This window comes from Lissotriton vulgaris, chromosome 5, assembly GCF_964263255.1.
Source record: "Lissotriton vulgaris chromosome 5, aLisVul1.2, whole genome shotgun sequence".
In the NCBI taxonomy this organism is placed as follows: Eukaryota; Metazoa; Chordata; class Amphibia; order Caudata; family Salamandridae; genus Lissotriton; species Lissotriton vulgaris.
In genome coordinates, this window is record NC_141693.1 from 1,334,488,213 (window position 1) to 1,334,507,630 (window position 19,418).

The window sequence follows — 19,418 nt, forward strand, 5'->3', positions numbered from 1 at the left end:
TGGCAATGGAAATATTTTCTCTCCAGCCTAACAAAGATAACTACTTTGTTGCTGCTCGGGTTTGGTTGCGGTCTTGCAATACCTAGTACAAGATAATGTAGATGTCACATGTCCACCCCAGGTAAAGGTTCTAAGAATGTTATACTGAAAAGGGGGCAGGAGAGGCACATAGACAATGAATGCACAAATTAAACCTGCCCCTAGACTCTTGGAACAAACGCTTTAGGAACGAAATCTCTCAGCTAAGCTCCCTATAGGTGGGTGGATGTGCGAAATTGTGGCTAGTTGATGTCCTCATTGTTGGTTTCTTGTTTCTTTAGGGTTTTTTTGTGGTGATTACAACACACAATGGGCTAATGTGGTGAAAAATGATGGGGCAAATTCAGCCCTTAGAATATGTTAAAGCTTTTTTGGTCATATGTTAAATGCTCATTTTGAAGCAATATAACTAGTTATTGCAACAAAAAAAATTCTCTTGCTTTTAAAAAGGGTCTCTTTTAACAGCAAAGGTTCATGCTGCAGGCAACACTACAATTTAGAGTAAGATGCTGTCATGGTCGGATTTTCTGATTAGATGGGATCAGCCCCTAGGGGCCCCTCCAACCCAGCCAGAACGTAACCACATCCCTCCTCAGGACCATCTATCCAGGCACCTGGGTACCTACCTGAGGATGGGGAACTCGCAATATACAAGCTCATATTATTAGAAACACCACTAAATCTATAGGGATACTAAGAATACTCACTGATTACTAAGGATATCCCTGCCCTACACCACACTCATACATCAGTTAGTCTCGCGGCCACTCAGACCCAGACTGATCTACCCCAGGGCAGACATGACACACAATCCGGCGTGTCTACACACGGGCCTGCAGAACCCAATGCTCTCTTTTCCAAATGATCTACAATCCGGCAGATCTCCACATTGGTAATCCCCCCCCAACGCTCTCATTTACACACGGGCCGCAATCCGGCAGCCCTCCACGCTGGTAATCCTCCCCAGCGCTCTCATTACACACCAGTATCCTCCCTGGTGTTCTCATTAACGCCACTTACCAATGACGACCACTTTCCTATGAATACCTTCAGCTCTCTGTCTATTCACTGAGGGTCTGCTACTACAATAATATTATGGGATGGCCGAATTACTTAGTGTCAACAATTCCCTAGCTCAAGGGCTCCCTGTTCTCTCTATTTATTCAGACTTACCGGATCAGGGGCAGCATCTGTTCTGGCTGTAACATCTGACTAGGAGAAAAAGGTTACCTATGCTTTGGAACAGAGGACGCTGTTTACAGGATTATGGGAGGGTGTACTAACTTGGTCCCTTAGTTGCAGGTCTCCTCTCTCCCTCACTATTACTTACCTGATCAGGGGTAGCATCTGTTCAAACAGTAATACCTACTAGGAAAGGGGATTACCCTCACCGTATGGGGACAAAGATATACACACTATGTGATTGAGTTATTCCTTGATTTAAGCGCTCCTACTCCCTTCTGATCCATCAGTGGCTCAACGGCAACTGGCTAGAAGCCAGGCTAGCTTTATCATAAAAAAAACTCATGCACACTAATTCACTAATTAATGGGGAAGTTTATTGTAACAATAATAAAGTACACATATACAAAACTATGGGGTCTCTATAACTAGCAGCAACTTTAACACACCGCTGAAAGAAAAGGATTAGACATTCAATAGCCTAGGGAATAAGAACAAGATTAAGGTGTAATTATAAAAGGGGACTAGTTCAGACTACCTCACCTATTAGAAGGAAGATTTCTCTCTGCCTCTGGTGGGATTAGGGCTCTCTCTGTCTCTCCCTCCTTCACCACATCACCACGCCTCTGGTTCAGTTGCTCCAGCTGACAGCCTTCTTTGATGCTCTCTGCACTGCTCTCTCTCTCTCCTCATCTTCAGCAATCGTCTGCCTTCTTTCTCCATTCAAGAACTGCACTCTATTCTGCAGCTCCAGCAGACATCCTGTTCTCTCTCTCTCCAAGCTGAACTGAGCTCCAAGCTGAACTGAGCTCCCAGCTGTTCTGAGCTCCAAGCTGTTCTGAGCTCCAGGCTGAACTGCACACAAGCTGGAATGAACACTCCTCCTTTCCTGCAGCTCGCTAATATGGATTCCTCTCCCCTCATGGAAATTTCCACCAGAGGGCTGCCTCCTACCGAATTCCTGTGCCAGCTCCCAGGCTTCCACGCAACCGCAGTGGCCATCTGCTTGTTACGTCTGGGCCCAAGAGAAAAACACATTTCTCGGATAAGAAGCAGTCCTAACCGGTCTTCCTCTAGCACACAAACAGCCTTACTGTAAACTTTACCTTTACTCTAAAAAGCCTCTCAGCTCCATCCAGATGGAGTCTCTCTAGTTCTAGGCCTGTAGGCCTGAAAGGAATGAAATACCCCTTAGCTCTGCCAGAATACCTACATAAACCATACCAATGTGTCAAGCATGTCAAAGCCAATAGGCAATAGACAGGTTAGAGTCAAGAATAAGGGATCTATCATCATATTAAGCAGCTAGCCTCTTCTAGGTCTGGAAGAAAGGGCTTAAAAGGGCCAACACAAGCTAAGAATACCTATCCTAGATCTGAGCAAGACTAAGATCTATATCACTGCTAAATAGAGCCAAAAACCCTGCCATTACAGATGCCCGGCTGTTTGAGCAGTTAACAGAGTCATTGAACTCCCTTTGCTTAATTGTGCAGTCCTAGGTCTGTGATGGTTCCATGTAATGTCTGCTTCTACTGGCACATCTCTTCACAGCTGTGTTCCCCTCAATATCTGTTGATGGAGCAGAATGACATGGCTATTAGTGAGTAAATTCAAGATATTGCGTTACTTCTCCAATGACTGCTAGATTATCCATTAATAATAGTGATCCTGCAGTGGGTTTATTATGCTGATCACTGATTTCTCTATGAAGCAGCAGTCTGCTTACTCCTATCCTGTGCTCCCTTTCCATGTAATTTTCTGTTGCTGTGGAGTCAATTAGCAGGAAAGTCATTTGTTGCTTATTTCTTTGTAATCTTGATCTTTGCTATGTCATTCGCTCCTGTGGGACATTGTGCTTTTTCCCCACAAAGGACTGGCCTCAATGTTTGAGAGTTAACCATTTTTCAGCCATTCCGAGAAAGTGGAATATATGAATGTTGTTTTTTTATTTCTTCCTTTAATAAAAACCCACAATAATTTATTTTATTTAAGCAATGCTTGGCCTCAAGCAGCAAGGCATCAAAAGAAAACTACCATAACAAAAACCATTTTGTAATGAGCCAAAGAGTGTCTAAGGGATAAAGTACCCCCTGCTGTACATTATACGGATATTACAAGTAACTGAGGGTACCATCCCCATATAGAGGAACGAGGCTGAAGGCCAAGTTCCTTTATAAGGTTATGGAATTCCGAGGTGACTTGCAATATCCTTATCCGGTATGCAGTCAGGGGGGGGGGGGGCAGTGGGGGAAGGGTGGTCACACCATCACCTTTCCCACATTTAAAACCTTGGTGCGTAGCTCTTTCATATGAACGAGCGAGCATGTATGCAAACATGAAGAATACAAATAAAACCACTAGTGCAAAATTAAACTCATCAAAAACCTTTTAGATATTTTTGCATCAGATATTAGAAACAGTTCAGTACAAGCCAGTTTATAAAAAGGAGTGCAAAAATGTGCTCTTTGTCATTGTAAGCTATTAAAATAGAGCAGAAGAAAGAAAGGCATCGTTCCGTGTTCCTTGTTTTAAACAGCTGCTTCAATTTTGCTCCGTGACCTGACCATGCCTTTCACATTGGCTGCTGGCACTGGCAGCAGGCATTTTGACGCCAGAACTCAACTGTAATAACTTTTAAATGTTGAGTTCTGACGTCTTTTATTTTTTAATCAGTGACTGGATGCGTCACAAGTCGGCGATTATAACGAAATTGGAGCCTGCCGTTTATTCAGGGATAACAGAATGCCATGTATTATAATGCATTTCTCAGTTGCAGGAGAAATTACTTCAGAGATCTTACTAAAACAAACAGATTATAGAAGCCCTCAAACAAAGCAGCACATGCGTTTCTACAGGTGTTTGCCTTCAGTAAGGATCCATATCATTATGGTATATGCATCTTTTATTGTATTTTTCAGTCTTCATTTAACAACAACATGATGACCATTTTACAATGATGTCATGTTAATGTTTCAGTAAGCTGCTTTCCTGATATCAAGATGTTTAGCTTCCAATATAATGTCTTTCTCTCCATATGGGGTGTGACATCTGTCCATTAGCTGTTTTGTGATTTTGAGGGATAGCTAAGGGATTGAGAAATGATATTGGAGGGGAGGGGGGCAATAGGGTTGTGTTTGTTTGTTACAAATCTGCCCTATTTAATGCTAATTTTCATTTTTCTTCACAGTATATACACTCGGCTGATATCATCCATAGGGTAGGTTTGCATGTTTGAATTTCTGATTTTCTGCTTCCTCTTCGTGCATGAATTTAAGAAATCCTCATGAAAGTATAATTTCTGTTGCAGATAATTTTAAAGGATCAGATTGAGAGCATGAGGGGTTGTGTACCTTTGTATCTTGTGGCCCTCCTGGCAAAAGATATTTTGCATGGGCGAGCTTGTGTAGAAGCGTCCAGTTGGGGCAAGTATGTAGAAGCTCACATATGCTACCAGCATGATACTGTAAAAAATGCATGGGCCAAATTAAATGCATATACCTGTACCTCAAGCTTGGAAGTGCCCAGGGACTATAATTGTATTAGAGGCTCAAATGTATCTTGTACCAACGTGGACCTAACAATTGTAGGTTTGTTTACACAATTAAGCTCACACTACACTACAGTGGCTGCATTCCTTTCTGTCTGACAGGACCTTTGTGGTCTTTGAAAATGAGGCTTCCTCCCCCCAAACGTGTCTCAACTGCGGTGTACCCCAGGGTTCGTCCCTCAGCCCCACCTTATTTAATATCTATATGAGCCCTTTGATGAGGTGGTGCTTCCCTGGGGAGTACAACTTGTCACATACGCAGATGACACAACTGATCATCTCACTATCTACGCATGATGCCCCCTTTGAAAGCCTCTCCATTTGCCTTAACAAAGTTCGGGAATGGATGGATGAATCCTTTCTAAAACTCAATGGGGCAAAAACTGAGGTGAGGATGCTGGGATACAAGCCACCTACCACAGTGGAGGATTGGTGGCCAGACAGTCTAGGCCAACCACCCAAGCCTAAGACCCAAATTAAGAGCCTTGGGGTATGGATGGACCCACTCTTAATTTTTCAGTGCAGGCCCGGAAGGTAGCTGCCACATGCTATGCACTCATGAGGCTTCTAAGGAAAATTATCATCCTTCTTCCTTTTGAAGCCAGAAGGATCCTAGTGCAGGCGTTGATCTGATCACGCCTAGATTATTCCAATGCATTATATCTAGGCTCCACCCAAGGGACAATTAAGATACTGCAGACTGTTCAGAATTGCGCAGCGCGCACGTTGCTGAACGTCCCGCGAAGAACATCTGCCAAACCCGCACTTCGCCAGCTGCACTGGCTTCCAGTGCAGCAGAGGATCGAATTTAAGACCCTTGTCACGGTCCATAAAGTAATTCACAAAACAGCACCCTTACTGATACAATCACTATTCTGCCCGTACCTTCCTAGTCGGGAATTAAGATCCTTCAACAAAAACCTCCTGACAATCCCAAAAATTAGGAAAGTGCGTATGGGTGGCCGACGCTTCTCCCTACAGGCCTCAAGACTCTGGAATAATCTTCCACTCTATATCAGAATGGAAAGCAACCATCTTAGCTTCAGGAAGTCGTTGAAAACTCTGCTGTTCGTCTGAATCTGGTGAATGAACGTTGTCTAAAGCGCTGGGACGCCTCCGGGTAGCAATGCGCGATACTAATACATATTCATTCATTCATTCATTCAAGAGTTTGGGTACATGTTTGTGTTGGCATGCAAAGGCACTAAGTGTCACAGCCATATTGGAGGCTATGGGATTGTGAGAACCTGGTGAGTATTTGAGGCATCTATTGAGTTTGTGAGGTCCGTGTCACGTGCAAGCATTCAGGGACCCACTGCTGCTTTTCTTTAGCTTGTAAGCAGCAGTGGAGTTATGCATTCTGGGATACTTCCATGTTATCTCTTATTATCTTATTCTCTCTGCTTATCTTTCTAGGACCTAAAGCCGAGTAATCTGGCTGTAAACGAGGACTGTGAGCTGAAGGTGAGGTGCTGGCACACATAACTCATGGCTCTATTCCACAAAATGTAGAATATTAACAAGTTGTTCTGCAATAGTAGTGTTTTTCAGGATCCTGTATGATGTTGCTGGTTTGTCTGAACTCTTTTGTGCGCACATTTTGGGGCCTTATTGCATTTCCCATAGCACACTGATCATAAGATCTCAAAATGTTTTATGCTTGGTTCGTAACTTTTGACGTGTGTGCATCCTCCTTAGATTTTCTAATTTATTATTTGTGCAGTTTAGTCAGAAGGGGTCAAAAGTTATGGGTGAGGGGTTTAACTTCCTAAGATTGCTTTCAGAATAGTTTCGTTCTCTGATTGAGCACAGACTATATTTAAATCAGACTTCAAATGAGGACACAGTTTAGATCAGTTTAGCTCAGTTTGTGCTGCATGCAAATCTATCCAATAGTTGTGGAGTCAATAAAGACATTAAAAGTGCTGATTTGGGAAAATTAAGTGTGTTCGCTGTGTCTGTAGTTTTCAAGATCACAGTCCAATTCCAGAAAACAAATACTTTTTTTAACAACTTTACTTGAAGTTTTTTTTCTCCAGTCAATACATGGTATTATTCTAGGTAATACAGTGAGAAGAACAGTAGAGTTGTGGATGGGATAGCAACTCCTATTCCCCCAAATATTACTTATTCAAATACAGCTTAAACTTGTCGATGGTTTGTTACGGAGTTTGTAGATTTTTGGCGTTGTTCACTCAAGGTGGCTATCCTAGGTGTAAGTCAAGAACTGAAATTAGCTGTGGCTGTCTTTTGATATGTCTGGAAAGGCTCCTTTATTTTTTCAAACGGCAGCACTTTATCTCTAGGTATGGATGTAAGCCTCTCAATCAGATATGAATTTCAAACTTTGGCCCACCGCAAGCCTGATGTGTGTTGGTCCGGGGCTTTTCATTTTATAAGTTGTGTAATTAGTTTGCCTGTTTGCGTTGAGAGAGGATATGTGCTCTCTTCATAACGTTCACCTGCAGTACCATGAGGGTATTCATCTGTAGTTGAATATTTGCTGTATCTTTTATGAGGGACAGGACTTCTGTCCAAAAGTTCTCCACACTTCCACACCCCCAGCACACATGGGAAACAGATAGTTGTGATTTTCTGTCCTCTCGCTGCATTGTTCCAGTGAATAGTGTGATATTTGTTTTTGTTATAACAGATGTTTGTAGGGGTCCCTCAGTGTTATGGTTCATTTAATGGTATTTTGCGTAATTCTTTTTGTAGCCAGTACCATTGTCTGTCTTTATTGTCAGAGAACCAAACTAGAGCCAATGTCGAAATTGTTACTTGTACATCTGTTTGTTTCTGGAGCTCCCAATCCTTGTAAATCAATGGGTCTGTAAAAAAATATTCATGGCAACCTGGGTTTTCTTATAGTACCATATTAATAATGTCTTTTTCAGAAATTCCCAATCCACTCGGTCAATAGGCTTCTTAGCATCGAGCGAGAGGAGTAGTTGGGTGCTGTTTTTAGAGGCTTTTGCTATAATATTAAGGGACAATTTAACATCACCACCTGTCTTGCTGTATCAGATGAAGCCCACTTTGTAATGCGCCATTACCATAGAGCATATAAGTTTGTCCTTGTGAGAATTTTGCTGAAAACTTTAAATTGGCTGTATTGGTGTGCAATGGTGTGTAAGGATGTATGTTGGTGTCTGTGTGGCCATATGTTGGTAATAATTTAGGTTTATGGTGCTGTCTATTGGCATATGAAAATTATGAACATATGTTGGACTTGGCCTTTTTCCCCCAAAATTTTTCGCTTTTGACCCCCTTACCTAGGATGTCTCCCCCATGGGATTAAACCTGTATAGGCCATGAGTGGTGTGAGACACCTTGTAGAAAATGTAAAATTACATGTCATAATGTGAGCACTTGTAAATATCCCCCATTTTGAAAATGTACCTGACTAAAATGCTCTGTGATTTTAAAATGGATGCCATGGCCCTGGGTAGTACCACCTGACTGCGTTAGGTTGGCGGTCTAGTTAATATTACCCACCTACCCCTAGCTTTTGGAGGGAAAGCCTGGCACCCAGGGTGCTCACCCCCTTCCCTAGAACCAGATTAGGCCAGATTTGCCAACATTCTAGAAGGTCCTGGCACTGCCTGGGAGGAGGGTATAAATAGGGGGAAGTGTCACCAGAGAGTCAGTCAGCGCTGGGACAAGGAAGAGAGGGGACCTGCTGCGAGGTGCTACCGCTACATGGGCCTGTGAGCTGGGCCCTGCACCCCTAGAACCCCCCCCCCCCCTCTGCTGTCCCCCTGGCCCCTGAGGAAGGAAGGGCCCCTACCCAGGACACTGACGCTGGTTGGACCTGGAACTGCACCAGCGCAGCGCAACCAACGCCCCAGGAGGTGAGGAGTGTGCCCCTGGGCTGCTTGGAGGAACTGTTGCCCTTGTGAGGTACTGCCTATCAAGCGCTATTCTGGGGAGGTTGATGCCCCCAAGGAAGTTGTGGCCCCCCCCCTGTGGAAGCTCTGACGCTGTGAGGGACTGCCTGTAGAGCGCTGTGTGTGGAAGCGCTGGGGCTGGTGTGACCCCCGGAGAGCTGTTGGCCCTGAAAGCTGTGTGGGCCAAAGGAGGAGCTGTGCTCTGTGAAAAGCGCCCTTTTTCTGAGGAGGATAGCGCCATATAAATAAATAACTGAAAGGGAGCCTACCCCTTACTGCCGCTGAGGAGACTGTGGCGCTGCTTGAGGATTGCGCCTAGTTGCCGCCGATCTTACCGCCGCAGCCCGGCGTTTGTGGGACCCCCCCACTGTGGTGGGAATCGTTGCGGCGGCCCCCGGTACCAGGAGAGGGCCGCCGAAGTGAAGAAGGGGCCGCGCTAGGCCTGAAGCCGTCCGGGCCCGCGCCACATGACCGGGGCGCCCGGCCGCGTCATTGGCCGCGCCCCCGTCCTTGCCGCGCACGGATTGGCTGCCCAGTCAGGCAGCAGGAAGAAGCCCGCGGAAGCTGCCGAGAAGCCCCGGGTTCCCGTGAGGCCGAGGGAACCCGGGCGAAGCCAACGGAGGTGTTTCGGGACTCCCGTGGTGAAGAGGGAGTCCCGATTGAATCGGCAGCTAGAGAAGAGGCCGCCGTAAGTGAGGAGGGGGGGCCTCGAGGCACAGGATCGGTGCCTGGTCCGCCTCCTCAGCAGCCAGCCATTGCTGAAGACCGGAGCGGGAGGCCACCCCGCCGGTGAGTGCCCCGGGCCGGAGGGAGGGGCCCGGGAGGGGCCCGGGAGGAAGGAGGAAGAGCGCCGGTGTCCTCGTGAAGAGAGGAGCCCCGCGCGAAGGGTGACAGCTGCCTGCAAGAGGGCCCCGGTTGGACAGGGAAGCCCCGCAATTGTGAAGGAGCTGGGCGGGAGCCTCCCTTGCACTAGGCCCCCGCCCCCAAAGGAGCCGGCAGCCTCACGAAGGCCACTTTGAAGTCCCGGGTCCTCGTGAGAAAGGAGGGACCCGGGGAAGCAGAGGAAGAGCCCCGCCTGTTCCCCGTGCCTGCCGCCAGCTGACCGTGGAGAGGGGAGAGAAGTTCCCTTTGCGTGCGCTACGCCAGGGGGCCTCGAGGCACATTGTTTGTGCCTGCCCCCTCCGCCTTGCAGCCCGGGTCCCCACCAGATAAGAGGGGCCTGGGAGAAGGCCGCGTGGAGCCTCCGGATCGCCCCCCCCTTGACAAAGGGGACAGCAGTATGGATGGAGCCCGGAGTCTGAAACCAGGAGTAGCCGGTGAGTGGGGCCTATGAAGAGGGTGGAGAGGGCAGCGGGGCACAGGGTCGGTGCTCGCCCCCACCCATGACTTGTACATTTAAGACACCTTGTGATAGGGCACAAGGATGTAGGTGCTTCCAGTTCGGGCCGTATAGGTGGACCCTGGAGTGGGCAGTCATCTGAAGAGTGAATTGACAGTGATGCCTAGTGGTTGCCTGTTACCTGTGGTGCATAGGGTCCCAGACAGGTCGTGAAGCTCATGTACAGGTGCTCCGGTCCCTAGAGGATAGGATTAACATTCAATCTATACGTTTATGCCCTGAGGAGGGTCTACCCTATGTTGAGGTTTGTAGGCCTTAGGTTCTATGCCCTGGGGATATTGTCTCCTCTAAGGTGACCCGGGAAGAGTTGCTGCCAACGCACTGCCTAAAGTTTATGTTGCTGGTTGGGGGCTGAAAAGCCATGTTCCCAGGTTACCCTTGATGCCTAAGGTGTATACCTCAGTTATTATTGAATGCCAGGTGCCTTCCTACCTGTTGTTTTATATCCGCAGGTGGAGGGTGGAGTAAATCTGGGTGTTCTCTTTTACTGCAAGGGTGCCACTAAGCTGGCCTGACGAGTTATCTCAGGTCCCTGTCTATGCCCCAGATTTATGAGCTGTTGAACTGATTTATTCCAGGTGTTCCTGTAAGTTGTATACTGTGATAACCTGTTGTTATTCCCTTACAGGGGTGGGGTTTGGTGTTATAACGCCTGAGGTGTATTCATGCATAATGTTGGATTTTGCAATTACAGGCTACCCCTGAGGATGAGAGCCTGAGTTGGCCCCGCCAGATTGGCCCCACGTCTAATGTTCATTTAACCAACCTTTTTCCTTGCAGCATGGACTATGGACTCAACCCTTTTTGTCCCATGTAAATAATCCCCCACTGAAGTACGTGGCTCTGGCGCCAGTTGGCGCCTTGTTGTGATTACCAGGGTATTTTTCCTTTTTACCTTACAGGTTGGAGATATCACTAAACTTCTTCTTTTCCAACCAAAGGTGGAGTTGCGTCTCTTTTGTAGTGTGCCTGGTGTGTCGTCTGTGGGTACTGCGTGAATGCTTCACATGTCCTCGAAGTTTGGCCTGCCCGCTTGATGCCATGCTACCCCCTTGGAGATCTGGGTAACCCCCATTTCCTACAACATAGTTGTGTGATAGAAGTGTCTGGTAATACACAACTGTTTGATTGCACATGTATGAGTGTTTCTGATGGATATGTCTAGCGGAAAATTCCTCTCCTTTTGAATAACTTCTAGGCATCAGAATGGACACAGAGTGTTGAAATAGCTCTGCTGCCCTCTCCAGTTTCACTGGGATATGACATCATGGAATCGTATACGGTGCGACCCCAACACACTGGTGTCCGCACTCCTTTTTAGGTCTCGCTGAACCAACGCGCATGCGTTGTTCTGCGAGATTATAGTGGGCAAAACAGCTCTTGAAACCAGCGAGGATTGTCCCCAATGCATGTGAGGTACTCGAGCGCAACGCTTGCCCAGCGCGTGCTTGAGTACCTCACATGCATTCCCTCCCACTCGTTCGCACATCAAAGGCTGCTGCTCCCCCGCCAATGCGCTCCTGCCCCCCCCACAGCAATGCCAAGAGCTTATTTTATTGCCTCGCAGCGTCACTTTTAAAGCCTGCGTGGCGCCAATGCTTGTTGTTTTATTTCCCGTGCTTTCCCCTCAGCCTACGTCCGATCACTTTCACTTTCGCAGCTTGTTTGTCTAATGCCCGGCGCGCTGGCTCTGCAGGCCGTGTGATCTTGTTTCAAAGCTTCCCTGCGTTCATTGCTCGTTCAGAACTGGCTTTTGACATTTCATTCCGAGGCAGCCCTGCCTCCCGCTGTCGGCCTTGTTAATTTACACAGTCAAAGGTTTGTTTACTCTCCTCAACGCTCGTATTATCAGAAAGCAGAGTCTTAAATCTCATGCTTCTGTAAGTCTCCGTGATCACTGTAAGTCAAGACATGGGGTCATCACCACCCAACTATTAGCTTTAAATGGAGATACGTGCAGGTTATATAGGAGAAATGCTTCACACTTTTTTCAGAAATGTTTCCACAATTCTCATAAGTAAAAGCTACTTAAAGTGATAAATGTTAGCGACACCTGTGATGTAGGGGTAGGACTTTTCAGAGCGAGCTTACACTCTGAACCTAATTGTCAAAACATTCAGTAAATGCTTTTACTAAGATTTCCTCCTAAAACACAATGGACTTTTAGGGATAGGTCTTCTCAATGGCATTATATGCCAGTGAGCATGGCAAATCCCACACACTGTAAATACAGGTATGTGTACTCTCAAAACACTGTCGGACTCGAAGTAGAATCAATTCCAAGGAAAGGGCCGATAGCAGAATCTTTCATAGTTGAAGCAAATCTTTCATAGTTGAAGCAAATGCATGAAAAAAAGTAAGTTCATTATCCTGTGAACCGCTCCTGCATCTGTTGAAGCAAGGCCAGCTTCTAAAAGTACGTACAACCTACTCCTTTCAACCATCCCTGTACAAGATATCCCATAATGCACTGCAGCACCTCGCGGCTCCACAGTGCAAAGTAATGTTCCCCGGAGAGACGAATTCCAAAGACACAGATCATGAAGGAGTAGAAACCAGTTCTTCTCCTACCTGAAGCCGAGCTGATCTACATGTATGGTCATGTTTTGTTTTAAACATGCAAATTGCGTCAGAAGCCAACCCAGGTCGGCAGAAGAGGAACGTGGAGCGGCCGACTCTTTTCCAGGTTTACTTTTTCCAAAGCAGACTATAAAACAACCTTTAATGATCCTGGCAGGTTACAAACAATCACGTTTTCACAAGTTTCTCTTCAGTGAGGAGGCAATGCGAAGGACAGAATGTTAAGTATGCATTAGAAGCGCCGATCTGAACGGCAGTAGGTGAGACCAATGCACCTACTGCCAGTGCAGTGTCCTACACTACTTCCACTTTTACCTAACTCCGTTCACTCCGAGATTAAAAAAAAAGGTGTGAACTTTGCACGAAAGCAATTTGATCGATAAAAAAGAAAGATAGTTCATAGGCCAGTTAAGCCTAGTGTCATTCAAGAGCTGTGCAATCGATCCTACACTGCCCTGCCTTGTGTTTCCTGACACTGTAGACCACTCACACAGACATCAGCTGATCCGGAACATGGATAACACTGTAAGCCGCAACGACACATTCAGAGCACAAACTGTATAGAACTGCACAGCGCAAGGTGGTTAAGTCACACAGTGGTTTTCACACAGTGCTATAAACAACAACAATATATGTATTGACAGCATGGAACAAAACTGGTGCTCACGTAAAGCTTCATGTACCTTCTGGTCAAGTTCGCGCTATATAAAACGCCCCCCAAAAATAAATAAAATTCAAATCATCCAATATGAAAGAAGAATAAAAAGAATGTATCTGTATACAGGCCGACATTTGTCAATAGCAGAGCCGCTGGACATTGCACCAATTCCTATTATTACACTACACTGAACTAGTAAAAGAGCTGCTGGGCTTTGGCTTAGTTCCTACTATTGCAGTACATTTAAAAACGAGGAAGAATCATTAGATAAATACCACCTCTAAATTCTTATTAAAACGTACATTAGAACATGCTATAAAAAAGATGAATCACTCAGCACCCCCACATTATCACTCAGCACCCCCACATTATCACTCAGCACCCCCACATTATCACTCAGCACCCCCACATTATCACTCAGCACCCCCACATTATCACTCAGCACCACCACAGCACCACTCAGCAACACCACAGCACCACTCAGCAACACCACAGCACCACTCAGCAACACCACAGCACCACTCAGCACAACCACAGCACCACTCAGCACAACTCAGCACCACCACAGCACCACTCGGCACCACCACAGCACCACGAAGCACCACCACAGCACCACGAAGCACCACCACAGCATCACGAAGCACCACCACAGCATCACGAAGCACCACCACAGCATCACGAAGCACCACCACAGCATCACGAAGCACCACCACAGCATCACGAAGCACCACCACAGCATCACAAAGCACCACCACAGCATCACGAAGCACCACCACAGCACCAGTCAGCACCACCACAAAACCACCACAGAACCACTACAGCATCACTCAGCGCCACCTCAGCTTCACTCAGCACCACGCCAGCACCACTCAGCGCTACCTCAGCATCAGTCAGCACCACCACATTATCACCCTGCACCACCACATCACTCAGGGACACCACCACATCACTCGGGGGAACCACCACATCACTCGGGGGAACCACCACATCACTCGGGGGAACCACCACATCACTCGGGGGAACCACCACATCACTCAGGGGCACCACTACATCAGTAAGGAACACGAACACATCACTCAGGGACACCACCACATCACTCAGGGACACCACCACATCACTCAGGGACACCACCACACCACTCAGGGACACCACCACACCACTCAGGGACACCACCACACCACTCAGGGTCACCACCACACCACTCAGGGTCACCACCACACCACTCAGGGTCACCACCACACCACTCAGGGTCACCACCACATCACTCAACTCCACCCTCCAACTAGACCCTCCACCCACCAACTCCACCCTCCAACTCCACCCTCCAACTCCACACTCACCTTCCAACTACATTCCCACCCTCCAACTTCACACTCCACCCTCCAACTACACCCTCCAACTACACACTCACTCTATCTATCGCCCTCCCCCTCACTCTACCACTCTACCGCCCTCACTCTACCACTCTACCGCCCTCACTCACTCTACCGCCTTCTCTAATTCCCTGTTCACTTCTCTTCTCCTGTACTGATCTGCTGCTCTCTTACACCGCATCCTTCTCTAGCTCACTGTTCTCTTCTCTTCTCCTGTGCCGATCTGCTGTTCTTTGCCACCCGCCTCCTACTTTAACTCGCTGTTCTCTTCTGCTGTGCTGTTATGCTGCTCTCTTCCACCAACCTCCTTCTATAACTCCCTGTTCTCTTCTTTTCTCCCTCAGCTGCTCTGCTGCTGTCTTCCATGCAAACACCTTCTTTAACTCCCTGTTCTCTTCTGCTGATCTGCTGCTCTCTTCCACCCCAACTCCTTCTTTAACTCCCTGTTCTCTTCTCCTGCGCTGATCTGCTGCTCTCTTCCACCCGCTTCCTTCTTTAACCCCCTCTTATGTTCTCCCATGCTAATCTGCGGTTCTCTTCCACCCGCCCCCTTCTCCAACTCCCAGTACTCTTCTCCTGTGCTGATCTGCTGTTCCCTTCCACCGCCTCCTTCTCTAACTCCCTATTTTCTTCTCCCATGCTCATCTGCTGCTCTTTTCGGCACACCTCTTTCTCTAACTCCCTGTTCGCTTCTCCTGTGCTCATCTGCTGCTCTCTTCCACCCACCTCCTTCTTTAACTCCCTGTTCTCTTCTGCTGATCTGCTGCTCTCTTCCACCCCAACTCCTTCTTTAACTCCCTGTTCTCTTCTCCTGCGCTGATCTGCTGCTCTCTTCCACATACATCCTTCTCTAACCGCACACATACAACCACGCACACACACACATACAACCACACACACAACCACACAAACACACACTATAACACCACACACCCAACCACACCCCAACCACACATATCCAACCACACACCCAACCACACATATCCAACCACACCTATCCAACCACACATACCCAACCACAACCACACACATCCCACCACACACACAACAACAACAACCAACAACACAAACAACCAACACAAACAACCACACACAACAACACAAACAACCACACACAACCACACACAACCACACACACTAACAAACACAATCTCACACACAATCTCACACACAACCACACACAACTACACCCACAACCAACAACACGCAAGTACACTCACAACCAACAGCACACAACCACACATACAACCACACACACGACACCCAACCACCCACACACAACCCCGCACACAACCCCGCACACAACCCCGCACACAACCCCGCACACAACCCCGCACACATACAACCCCGCACGCATACAACCCCGCACGCATACAACCCCGCACGCATACAACCCCGCACGCATACAACCACTCACGCATACAACCACTCACGCATACAACCACTCACACATACAGCCACTCACGCATACAGCCACTCACGCATACAACCACTCACGCATACAACCACTCACGCATACAACCACTCACGCATACAGCCACTCACGCATACAGCCACTCACGCATACAGCCACTCACGCATACATCCACTCACGCATACATCCACTCACGCATACATCCACTCACACATACAGCCACTCACACATACAGCCACTCAGGCATACAGCCACTCAGGCATACAGCCACTCAGGCATACAGCCACTCACGCATACAGCCACTCACGCATACAACCACTCACACATACACCACCACCCACACATACACCACCACCCACACATACACCACCACCCACACATACACCACCACCCACACATACACCACCACCCACACATACACCACCACCCACACATACACCACCACCCACACACACCCACACACATCTATCGCCCTCTCTATCTATCTATCTATCGCCCTCTATCTATCTATCTATTGCCCTCTATCTATCTCCCTCTATATATCTATCTCCCTCTATCTATCTGTCTATCTATCTATTGCCCTCTATCTATCTATCTATCTATCTATCTATCTATCTATCTATCTATCTATCTATCTATCTATCTATCGCCCTCTATCTATCTATCTATCGCCCTCTATCTATCTATCTATCGCCCTCTATCTATCTATCGCCCTCTATCTATCTGTCTATCTGTCTATCTATCTATCTATCTATCTATCTATTGCTCTCTATCTATATATCTATCTATCTATCTATCTATTGCTCTCTATCTATATATCTATCTATCTATCTATCTATCTATCTATCTATCTATCTATCTATCTATCGCCCTCTATCGCCCTCTATCGCCCTCTATCTGTCTATCGCCCTCTATCTATCTATCGCCCTCTATCTATCTATCGCCCTCTATCTATCTATCGCCCTCTATCTATCTATCTATCGCCCTCTATCTATCGCCCTCTATCTATCGCCCTCTATCTATCGCCCTCTATCTATCTCTATCTAGCTATCTATCTTTCTATATATCTATCACCCTCTATCTATCTCTATCTAGCTATCTATCTTTCTATATATCTATCACCCTCTATCTATCTATCTATCTATCTATCTATCTATCGCCCTCTACCTATCTATGTATCGTCGTCAATCTATCGCCCTCTATCTATCTATTGCTCTCTATCTATATATCTATCTATCTATCTATCTATTGCTCTCTATCTATATATCTATCTATCTATCTATCTATCGCTCTCGATCGCTATCTATCGCCCTCTATCCAACTGTCTATCTATCTATTGCCCTCTTATCTATCTATCTATCTATCTATCTATCTATCTATCGCCCTCTATCTATCTATCGCCCTCTATCTATCTATCGCCCTCTATCTATCTATCGCCCTCTATCTATCTATCGCCCTCTATCTATCTATCGCCCTCTATCTATCTATCGCCCTCTATCTATCTAGCGCCCTCTATCTATCGACCTCTATCTATCTATCGCCCTCTATCTATCTATCGCCCTCTATCTATCTATCGCCCTCTATCTATCTATCGCACTCTATCTATCTATCGCCCTCTATCTATCTATCGCCCTCTATCTATCTATCGCCCTCTATCTATCTATCGCCCTCTATCTATCTATCGCCCTCTATCTATCTATCGCCCTCTATCTATCCATTGCTCTCTATCTATCTATCGCTCTCGATCGCTATCTATCGCCCTCTATCCAACTGCCTATCTATCTATTGCCCTCTTATCTATCTATCTATCTATCTATCTATCTATCTATCTATCTATCGCCCTCTATCTATCTATCGCCCTCTATCTATCTATCGCCCTCTATCTATCTATCGCCCTCTATCTATCTATCGCCCTCTATCTATCTATCGCCCTCTATCTATCGCCCTCTATCTATCTATCGCCCTCTATCTATCTATCGCCCTCTATCTATCTATCGCCCTCTATCTATCTATCGCCCTCTATCTATCTATCGCCCTCTATCTATCTATCGCCCTCTATCTATCTATCGCCCTCTATCTATCTATCGCCCTCTATCTATCTATCGCCCTCTATCTATCTATCGCCCTCTATCTATCGCCCTCTATCTATCTATCGCCCTCTATCTATCTATCGCCCTCTATCTATCTATCGCCCTCTATCTATCTATCGCCCTCTATCTATCTATCGCCCTCTATCTATCTATCGCCCTCTATCTATCCATTGCTCTCTATCTATCTATCGCTCTCGATCGCTATCTATCGCCCTCTATCCAACTGTCTATCTATCTATTGCCCTCTTATCTATCTATCTATCTATCTATCTATCTATCTATCTATCTATCTATCTATCTATCTATCTATCGCCCTCTATCTATCTATCGCCCTCTATCTATCGCCCTCTATCTATCTATCGCCCTCTATCTATCTATCGCCCTCTATCTATCTATCGCCCTCTATCTATCTATCGCCCTCTATCTATCTATCGCCCTCTATCTATCTATCGCCCTCTATCTATCTATCGCCCTCTATCTATCTATCGCCCTCTATCTATCTATCTATCTATCTATCTATCTATCTATCTATCTATCTATCTATCTATCTATCTATCTATTTATCGTCCTCTCTATCTATCTATCGACCTCTCTATCTATCTATCGACCTCTCTATCTATCTATCGTCCTCTATCTATCTATCTATTGCCCTCTATCTATCTATTGCCCTCTATCTATCTATTGCCCTCACTCTATCTCTCTATCAATCGCACTCTCTCGATCGCCCTTACTCTCTCTCGATCGCCCTCACTCTATCGCTTGATCACCCTCGCTCTGTCTCTCGATCACCCTCACTCTATCTATCGCCCTCACACTATCTATCGCCCTCACTCTATCTATTGCTCTCTATCTATCTATCTATCTATCTATCTATCTATCTATCTATCTATCTATCTATCTATCTATCGCCCTCTATCTATCGCCCTCTATCTATCTCTATCTAGCTATCTATCTTTCTATATATCTATTGCCCTCTATCTATCTATCTATCTATCTATCTATCTATCGCCCTCTACCTATCTATGTATCGTCGTCAATCTATCGTCCTCTATCTATCTATCGCCCTCTATCTATTGCCCTCTATCTGTCTATCTGTCTATCTGTCTATCTGTCTATCTGTCGCCCTCTATCGCCCTCTATCTAGCTATCTCTCTATTGCCCTCTATCTCTCTATCGCCCTCTATCTATCTATTGCCCTCTATCTGTCTATCGCCCTCTATCTATCTATTGCCCTCTATCTATCTAT

At 46.5% G+C, this 19,418-nt stretch overlaps 1 protein-coding gene across 2 annotated transcripts in view; it reads left to right on the forward strand.

Moving 5' to 3' along the window:
* Positions 1-19,418, forward strand: part of MAPK14 (mitogen-activated protein kinase 14) — a 589,986-nt gene that overhangs the window by 273,092 nt on the left and 297,476 nt on the right. For both annotated transcript variants that reach the window (XM_086923266.1, XM_086923265.1), the window contains exons 5-6: positions 4,409-4,438; positions 6,185-6,232. In XM_086923266.1, coding sequence (XP_086779392.1) covers positions 4,409-4,438; positions 6,185-6,232 — 78 coding nt within the window. The remainder of the gene's footprint in view (positions 1-4,408; positions 4,439-6,184; positions 6,233-19,418) is intronic.